This window comes from Crinia signifera, chromosome 4 (assembly GCF_055691185.1).
Source record: "Crinia signifera chromosome 4, ASM5569118v1, whole genome shotgun sequence".
In the NCBI taxonomy this organism is placed as follows: domain Eukaryota; kingdom Metazoa; phylum Chordata; class Amphibia; order Anura; family Myobatrachidae; genus Crinia; species Crinia signifera.
Window position 1 is genome coordinate 210,908,671 of NC_139220.1, and position 10,123 is coordinate 210,918,793.

The following is a 10,123-nucleotide window of genomic DNA, read 5'->3' on the forward strand; positions in this document are numbered from 1 at the left end:
CGTGTGGACAAGTATTTCTTGTCATTATATCAATTGGTGTAATTTTTCTTTAACTAAATCTGGGTTGCCTACCCTCTCGGACTGGCCAGGAGGGTCCCAGAAATGGGAAAGTGAAGAAAAGAGAAAATAAGTGAGGATATGTATGTACGGTACGGTGGGGATTGGATAGGAAAGGTTTACGAATGTTATGTGGGCGGTTCAGGAATGTTATAAGCTTTCCCAAAGAGGTGAGTTTTCAGGGAACGCTTGATGGTTTTGAGGCTAGAGAAGACTCTTATTGTGCATGGGAGGGCATTCTGCAGAATGGATGCAGCCCACAGAAAGTCCTGCAACTGCGAATGGGAGCAAATAATGCATATGGATGAAAAACGTAAATCTTGTGATGAGCAAAGAGGTCGGGTTGGGAGATATCTATATATAGGTCTAGTTTCTGTTTGTGTGTCTCCGAAACATTGACATCGGTTGGCAGCGAGTGAATCTACATCTTTCTCACACATGGACAAACACAGAGTCAATTACAAGGTAGCAGACTAGATTTTGACTCTTTTGCTTCGAGCGGGCTTTCAAAATAAGTGAAGAGATGTATGTAATGGAGCCCGTGGGGATAAATTGAAAAACAGTGATAGAGATATTAGGCTGGTAACTACTACTGGTGGGTGGAAATGCAATTAATTTTGTTTTTGAAATATTGAGTTTGAGGTGGCCAGATTGACATCCAAGAGCAAACAGCAGAAATAAACGGCCCAATACAAACGGGGACAAGCTTGAGAAAGAAAAGAAAAATGCAACCTCTAACACAGTAAGGCCGCACAAATAAGGCAAAATGGACTGGTGCAAAATGAACAGTACTACCAACAGGAAAATAGATGTTAGAGACACTGCATACGTTTTTCTATTTGCTCTCTACAGACCTTTAACCTGTCCATGTAAAATGGATCAAGCCATTATCAAGGGAGTCTTGTTAGTCAGTAATCTGTCTTTCTAGGAAACCAAATGTCATGTGTGATGGTGATGCGCAGTGTAGGTTAACATAGAAACAAAAAACACAGTATATATCGCCACAGATATAGCAAGTAACTTAGGTGTAAAACTTGTTAAAAAGTAATACTTGAATTTGCGCACTCAATATATTGTCTTCTTTAATGGTTAACATTACGGTCTCACAGAACTCACAGTGCACTGTCAAATATACAACAAGATAAAAGAGAGCGCACTGTGTTGATCTTTGTTATTATTCTTTACTCAATATTATTTAATAGTTATTATACAATAAAATTTAAAAACTAAAAAATACATATATACAATAAAATTATTTTATTGTATATGTATGTATTTTTTAGGTTTTCAATTTTATTGTATAATAACTATTAAATAATATTGAGTAAAGAATAATAACAAAGATCAACACAGTGCGCTCTCTTTTATCTTGTTGTATTTTGTATTGCTAGAAAGACCTATTGGCTTTTTTTGGGAGCAGCAAATTGAGCTGTGGATTAGGAGTTATATATCTATATAAATTCATTCCTTTTTTTATAAATTTTATAACTGCGCCTGATTTACCCCCTTGGGGTATTTGCTTGTTCACTGTCAAATATGACTAGCAGACTTCTGCTCCAACAAAATGAAGTCTGTGATGCTGGGGTACTTTAGTTGGCGAATGCCGGTTCAAGTGACTTAACATCTGCGAGTACCAGTATTCTTTCAACATAACAGCATGCCAATTTGAATAGTGGGGGTGTCGGAAGAGTGGGAAAAGACAAACCTTTTGCCAGAAAAAAGAATAAGTATTTTGAAATTATCTTCTTCAAAGACTTGCCTTTTTAAGAATGCAGGATATAAGAAGTGCTTTGCTTTGTAAACATGTAACCACATTTTGTAAATCTGACAAGCAAAATTGATCGAACTATAAAACCACCATCCTTTAGTAGTCAGATGCTATTGCACAATTGGATAAAGCCTAATGTCAGATGTACATAATGTAACCGATGACTGCATGTAGTTACACTATTAAGGCCTCAGACCTAAGATCAAAATTTAAACTGGTATGTGGTGAAAACAAATTCTGCAGACTACTCCAGGGCAACACACCCAGTCATATACAAATCCACCAAGCGATCAGATTGCACTTTTGTACTCCTGCCAACATAAAAGTCTGTCCCTAATGTTTTCTTGTCCTCCTGAGGCAGAAGGAGTTGTGTATGCAATATTTGCTGCCTGAATAAAGCATCTTATATAGCACTACCCTACAACAACTTTTTAGACAATTATTTATGCTTTACAGGCAACCCTCCCCCAGCTAGCGATAACGATACACTGCTTATTTAAAGAATGGGAACTTAGTTTACACCTGCTTTTGCAAATGTATTTTCAGTAATAAACTAGACAGCTCGCCAATGTACTGCATGGTACTGTGTCACAGAGGGCCTCACATTCTCGCCGTCTTTTGGAAAACAGATTTACATAGATGTCAGCTGAGTGTTGCTGGTTACCCAGAGTGAAGGTTACCACCAGCTGATGCATCGGGCCTTTCTGAAGCTGGTTCCCATGTCATGCACAACTGCTCAGCGGCAGGCAGGCCGGCCCCAAAAGCTTGCACTCAGTCCAATCGCACAGCAGCCTCGGACATGTCATGCACATAATGATCAATGAGCTCTCCTACGTAGCCTCCGCTAACAAACAGCGCCACGTACCTGTCCTGCGAGTCTATCATTCTCCCCGCGCCGTGTCCCGTATTCTGTGGATCGTTCTCTGTGTCTGGGCCCGGACGCTCGCCTCTTTCCGTTTGCCCGTCCTGCTCTTAGGTAGCAGCGCAGCCGGGCGAGGATCTGGTCGATAAACGCGCGTTCTCTCTGCTTTCCTGGTCACACAGAGCAACCGCATCCGGCCCCTCGGTGTCTCCCGGTGCTAAGTGCCCGACCGCCGCCGCGCTCCGCGTCCACCTTCTCCTCGCAGCTGAGCTCGCTCGGAAACTGAGCTAGCTCCGCCCCCTGCCAGCTCCAGAACCTTCCCAGACCACGACCACTTCTATGGCATCAGGCAGTTCTTCGTTCCCGATTGGACCCATTCTGAAGCCCGTCCACGCCTACTCTCGTGTTGCTATGGGTGTCAGCCTCGCTCTGGAGTTACGCTTCCGACTTTTTTGTTGTTGTTTTACGTGCCGTCGCCTGCATGCCCCGCCCCCTAACTGGCACGTAAACACAAAAAGGGGCGTGGTTAATGAGGAGACAGCCGTGTCGTCACTCAGAAATGACAGGGTCGTTGTTATGTTATTGTAGTACAGTCATGATGTAACTCCGTATCTAGCACATGTCAGCCTGTACCGTGCCTTTCTACATATGGAAACTTGTGCCTTGCTCCCTACTGTGTAGTTGTTGTTTAGCCATTGTTGCCACTAGGTAGACAGTCTTACGACCTTATGAATTATATTTATGCTTGTAGTTTAGTTGTTTATAGCGCAGATAATTCCTATGTTATTTATAATTGAAAACAACGGTGATAGAACAAAACTGTTTAATAACAGACTGACATGCTGATATCCAATTAATCACTGTATATTACAGCAGTACATTTATTCGCCAGGGGCTCCCCAATAGACAGGAATTATGCTTCGGGTGCCTCACACCTCAGAGGGGTGGGGTATGCACTTCCGACAGTGGGTATCCCAACGTCGGGATCCCGACTGCTGGTGCTCCGACAGGGGGGTGAGCGCAAAGAAGCCCCTTGCGGGCTAGCTGCACTCGCCACAATGCGGGCCCGGTGGCTCGCTACACTCGCCACATCATCTATTTTCCTTCTATGGGGGTCGTGGACAACCACAAGGGATAATAGCCCCTGTGAGTCGAGATCCCCTCTGTCGGAGCACCGGCAGTCGGGATCCCCAGTGTTGGAGTGTCATCCTGCACCCCCTCAGAAACGTGGTAACAAATCAGTCTGGAGATGCTTATCCAAAATCCAATGTGTTATTGCTCAAAGTTTGGACATTTTTGTTCTGGCAAAAAAAAAAATAAAGCTTTATTTGTATAGCTCAATAAAAGCCATCATAGAAAATATGCAGTGTTTTTGTTTTCTTCTGGGGAGGAGAAACATTAACATGGTTAATTAAATACCCCCTGTTCACAAGAGAAGGAGGGGTACTTCCTCAAGGCACGAGGGTTATTTTCAGGGTCCACACCACCCTCCTATGTCCACTCCACCATCTATTACCTTTAGTAAAGTTGTGACCACCAAGCCCAAAGCCTGGCAAGCGAGGCGTGGAGAGCAAAGCAAGCCCGCGAGGGGACAATCGCGATTCATGCAGTGGCTAACGTAACTGGCCGCAAAGATGAGGAAGTACCGAAAGAGGAACTGGGTGCCTGCCCTTATATTAATGGTGCAGGTAGTCAGGGCTGCCATCAGGAATTTTGGGGCAGGACTCATTTCCAGTCCGGCCCCCCCTCCTCCTCACTTGACTTACCGTAACCCAGCTCCTGCTCCCCATCTCCTATTCTGCTGAGCTGCAGCACTGAGGTCTGGTAAGCAAGCTCTGACTGTCTCAAATGCCAGTGCAGCATTTTAATTGGGTTGAATAAGCCTGCGGAACCTGCTTTTTTCAGTGCACTGAGTGCAGCACAGCGGAGGTAGTCGGGGGGTTGCAGTGGGTAAAATGAGCTGCCGGGCCCTTCCAGAGGCCGGGGCCTGGGACAGCTGTACCCACAGCACCCCCTATTGGCGGCCCTGATGCTACGGATTCGGTATGAAATCCCGACGGTCAAAATCCCGACAGGGTCAAAATCCCGAATGGGTCACAATACCGACAAGGACAAAATCCCGACATGGACAAAATCCCGACATTTAAAATCCCGACATTTAAAATCCCGACATTTAAAATCCCGACAGGGTCAAAATCTTGACATATAGAATGTACAGGTGAAACAGTCTACATGACTTTCCGTCGACTGGTGCGAGGTCGACATGGGTTTTTTCACTGTTTTTTTGACCCGAATGTCGACACAGTCGACATGGACACAGTTGGAAGTGAACCGTAGCCCCTCGCATAGCTCGTTTCGTTTGCAATGCTTCGGGCACGGTGCCTCGCTGCGCTCGGCACACTATTTTATTCTCCCGCCACGCCCTAGTGGATGGTAGGGCATGAAATACTGCCTGTCGGCACATGTTGGCTCAAAAAACAGTGAAAAAACCCATGTCGACCTCGCACCTGTCAACGGAAAGTCATATAGACTGTTTCACCTGTACATTCTATATGTAGGGATTTTGACCCTGTCGGGATTTTAAATGTCGGGATTTTGAACCTGTCGGGATTTTAAATGTCGGGAATTTGTCCATGTGGGGATTTTGTCCTTGTCGGTATTGTGACCCATTCGGGATTTTGACCCTGTCGGGATTTTGACCGTCAGGATTTTGACTGCATCCCGTCCCAAGAAACATAGCATGCATGTCAGGAGGTATGATTATGCAGAGTATCAACTGAGGCTGTGGGGCTTAATGGTGTGTACACACGGGCATTTATCGCTGGCAATATGGTCACTGAGCAACCATATTGGCAGCGATTGGAGTGTGCACCGGCGATAAATCGCAGAGTGCGCGCTCCCGTTTTTAGCCCCCTTATGATCGCTGGTGCTCCTGCGACCAGATGATTCCCTCTGCGGTTCCCTCTGTAGAGGTTCCATCTCTGGTCGCTGATGAAAAGGAGACACTGAGCAATACAGTATATTGCTGAGCAATATATTGCTCAGCAATATATCTCCCCTGTGTGTACACAGCTTAACACTACTCATAAAGACAAAATGAATGTAGAACAATATCAGGTCCTTGTTTCCTAGCAGGGCATATGGTAAAACACCTAAAACAGCACCACTCTCCACGTCACCCCGAAGCGTGGCAAGCCCCGCAAGGGACGCATCCTCCTACCTTTTCATACCCCCACTATCCACGTCGGCGTGGAGTTGATTTTATATAGTGTGGCGAGTGCCGACGTGCAACTCCACGCCGACGTGGATAGTGGGGGTATGAAAAGGTCGGAGGATGCGTTCTGCTGCGCTTGCCATGCTTCGGGGTGACGTGGAGAGTGGTGCTGTTTTAGGTGTTTTACTATATGAACTACTGAGATCTCATCTCATCTCATCTGATCTCATCTCATCTGCTATGCTATTTCACTCAGGGTGCAGTGAATAAATTAACTAAATTAACTACTGAGATCGCATCGCACACATCGCAAGGCACAAAAAGCCATGCAATGCGATGCGATGTGCGATGCGATTGGCCCCGATTTTGAGCCTTTCCTGGGAGGAGTGTACAATTTTAATATCGCATCGCATGCCTTAACTAGTGGCATGCGATGCAACACGATTATACCCGATATAACATTGTACAGGCACCCTGATGCCTGATTACAATGTTAAATGCACCCCCAGACCCGATTTTTAATTGTACACCCAACCTGATGGGTGATTACTATGTGAAATGCCCCCCCCCCCCCATTGTTAATGATCTTATATAGTGTGGCAAGCGCAGCGAACCACCAAGCCCGAAGCGTGGCGAGCGCAGCGAGATCCGCGAGCTCCGCGAGGGGACACGTATTACTTCACATGTATTCCGTGTCCCCTAGTCACACTATATAAAATAAACTCCACGCCGGCGTGGATAGTGGGGGTATGAAAAGGTCGGAGGACGCGTACCGCCGCCCCTCGCGGGCTCGCTGCACTCGCCACGCTTCGGGTTGGCATTGATAGTGGGGTGGCGTTAACAATGGGGGGACATTTAACATAGTAATCACCTATCAGGGTGGGTGTACAATCAAAAATCGGGTCTGGGGGGGCATTTAACATAGCAATCAGGCATCGGGGTGCCTGTGCGATTAAAAATCGGGTCCAATCGCGTCGCATCACATCGCATGCGATATGATTGTATGCAACGCGATTTTTTAAAGTGCGATGAAAAAATCAGGCGCCCACATAATACACAAGTACCGCAGTTTCTTTCAATGGATCTTTACCATGGATCCAGCATAAAAAAATAAAAGAGAAAGGAAAGCACCAATGAGCATTAAGTAGACAATTTTACTAGAAATAAATGCTCACATACATACGAATGCCAAGACACTGAGTAGACGTTGCAGTGCCAGCAGCAGACACAATGCCGGGTGATAGCTCCTCCAGACTGATCCGTGCTGGCAGTGCCACCTGCCCGCACCGGGGGCTGCTCCCATCTGCACAGTGAGACTCAGGATTCCCCCGTGTCCGGCGGCCAGGAGTGGCCGGGGAGAGGATCACCATTCCCAGACTCACATGCTGCTAGTTACCGGCACTCTCAGATGAGACACCTTGCCCATTGTGCCGCTAATTGCCCCCCATCACGCACCAGGCTCCAACGGAGGCAGCTGCAGCCGGTTCAGTGGAAGCCAGGTCCGGCTCCAGGAGTGCCGGGAAGGGTAGCTGTGATGCGGCGGATGAGAAATAGGGGAGGCAGCGGTGTCCGTTCGGTGAATGGATAGTGTGCAGCTACTAGTTCCCATCCACCGCAGGGACCCTGGCGCACACTGCCCATTTTAAGGAACGGACCCTGCTGCCTCCCCAGCAATGCACGGACCCCTCTGCCTGGATCCCTGTGCGCTGGCAAGTACCAGGGGATGGGGGGTGCAGGCAAGTACCTGGATCCCTGTGCGCTGGCAAGTACCAGGGGATGGGGGGTGCAGGCCAGGTACCAGGGGAGGGGGAGGACCGGCATGGGATCGTAAATACCGGTTCACTGGTACACCGGTAGACTGCACACATAACCGGTCTGAACATGTAGGATCCTTCTTTATACCCGTTTTGAATTACCGGTTTTCTTGAACCGGTAATTTAAAACTGGAGCTTTCACACTACAGCTACAGTAGAACTGTTTTAAAACCCTTAAAAATCGGCAATATACCGGGTTTTAGCTGTAATGTGAAAGGCGTATCTGAAGCTCAACATGGAAAAAATCAAACTCATCATCTTTCCTCCATCCAGAGTCATACCCCTCTAAATTTCTCCATCACTGTCGACAACACCATCATCTCCATTGTTCCCCAAATCTTCTGTCTGGGTGTCACTCGTGATGCCCACCTCTACTTTGCCCCCCACATCCAATCCCTGGCTCAATCCTGTTGGTTCAAGATACACAACATTGCTTTTTCTCTCCCAGGGCCATGCAATCAGCTTTAACAAATTACAGATAGGAGCTGATTGGCTGGTTGTTTATAACTCTCTAATCTATCACTTTTTGAAGCTTAATACATCTGGCCACCAGAGGGCAACTATACTTATTATTCATTCACTGTTCATCTCACGGCTGGACTACTGCAATAGTCTCCTCACTGGCCTCCCACGCTACTAGCTTGCTCCCCTCCAGTCTGTCCTCAACTCTGCAGCTAGACTTATCTTCCATTCCCCCCACTCTACTTCTCCCAAGCCCCTACAAGAAAATCTACACTGGCTTCCATTTCCCTACAGAATCCTCTTCAAACTCCTCACCCTCACATGCAAGGCCCTTTCGAACTCCTCTGCTCCCTAGATCTCCAACCTCATTTCCCTACAGCAGGGGTCCTCAAACTATTTTGCTCTGGGACCCCATCAGACAATAAAAATAATGACAGGACCCCAGCAAGTTACTGCAGAAGGCAATCACATCACATGTGTAGTCAGCAGACAGCACATTCATGGCAGCATTGTGGAGGCTCATAGTGATGGGAAGAGTCTGAAATAATAGACAATCCAACAGATTTTTCAGACTCTTTAAATCACTGACTGAGATTAGAAAAGTCATCAGCCTGATGGTCAGCAACATGGAGTTGCGATCCCATGCTGAGAAGGTCGGGACCCATTTTGCGGTCAGGACCCACAGTTTGAGAACCGCTGCCGTCCAGACTCTCTCCCGTCACCTCTCCTCCGCCTACTCTTCCGGGGTGTGGGGGACTACCCCAACATCGAGCCTCATGCAGCTTCCTAGAGGTAAGCAAGTATCCTTGGGGCTCTAGAGTATCCTGGGACTTGGTAGTGATAAGGCGTGAGGGGATGGCTTCTCTGATAGGGGAGGGAGTGTTGCCACTAAATAATCAGTTCACCAGCAGGGCCATCTTCTCATAGCTGCAACCCTGATAGAACATGCTGGCCAGCATCCCCCTAGTAATGCTTCCCCCATGACTGCTGACTACTGTATAGCATCATGCAAGAAAACAGAGGAGACTGCTGCTGCTCAGCCTGTCTGGACTCTCCACAACCCAGCACACAGTGCCCTGAAAGAAGACAAAAACACGACTGGGCAGAGTAATATCTGTAAAGTAAATGTGTCCTACACAAATGATTTAACTAGCTAAAAGAACCTAAACTCATGAGCCTAATGAAACAAAGTAATAGCAAAAATGACTTACTGATATGGGGCACTGCCAATGTACACATACTGCAGCTGAGCAATGCTTTTCAACTGGGCATATGGCTTTAAGAAAAAACAAAAGTCACCTAGCACATATGAAAAATGGAGTGTGTGTAAAGAGTAACAGGCCTGCATGAGAGGCATGAACTGTACTGCAAATCTACTGGACATTTCTGAGTGGTGACTAGTTGGTGGCTATTTACAGAGATGTACCAATTTATGGGCATGCTACCGGAGTGCCTAGGTATGTCGCAGGAGTGACCGTGAACTCAGGTCGTGCGCAATTGCTCATACTGGAGACCCTACTCTGACAGAGAGCTGCAGGGGGCTTGTGCAAGATTTCATGATATGACCAATGGTTGCATCTAATGCACCAGTTGGTATTTGGGCAGCTACAGAGACTGAGGTGCCAGAATCACAGCCCAGGGATGGGCTTGTAACGGCATTTGTCGCTCTTAAATAAAAGTCAATTGAAACTGACTTTTATTTGCGAAGGCAGGACAAATCATTCGATGGTTGGCGACCATCGAATAATTACTCTTTCTAGCGGCTCATGCGAGGGGATATGTTCTCGTACACATCCCATTGCATGTTTCCGAGGAGATTCAGCGGCTGGGGGAGGCGGGTATACGGCTGGGCAGCATCTCAGGCTCTCAGTAAGATCGGTAAGATTCAGGTAAACCTGAATGAGGGCCTTTATTCCCATTCCTATTTTGACGATGTGCCCAGACAT

The 10,123-nt window shown here is 47.0% G+C and overlaps 1 protein-coding gene across 1 annotated transcript in view; it reads right to left on the reverse strand.

The window, feature by feature from the left end:
- Positions 1 to 10,123, reverse strand: part of OAZ2 (ornithine decarboxylase antizyme 2) — a 31,861-nt gene extending 21,738 nt beyond the window's left edge. The window contains 2 exon segments of the mRNA XM_083180188.1: positions 9,389 to 9,453; positions 9,929 to 10,123. Of these exon segments, the coding sequence (XP_083036314.1) occupies positions 9,389 to 9,453; positions 9,929 to 10,123 (260 nt within the window).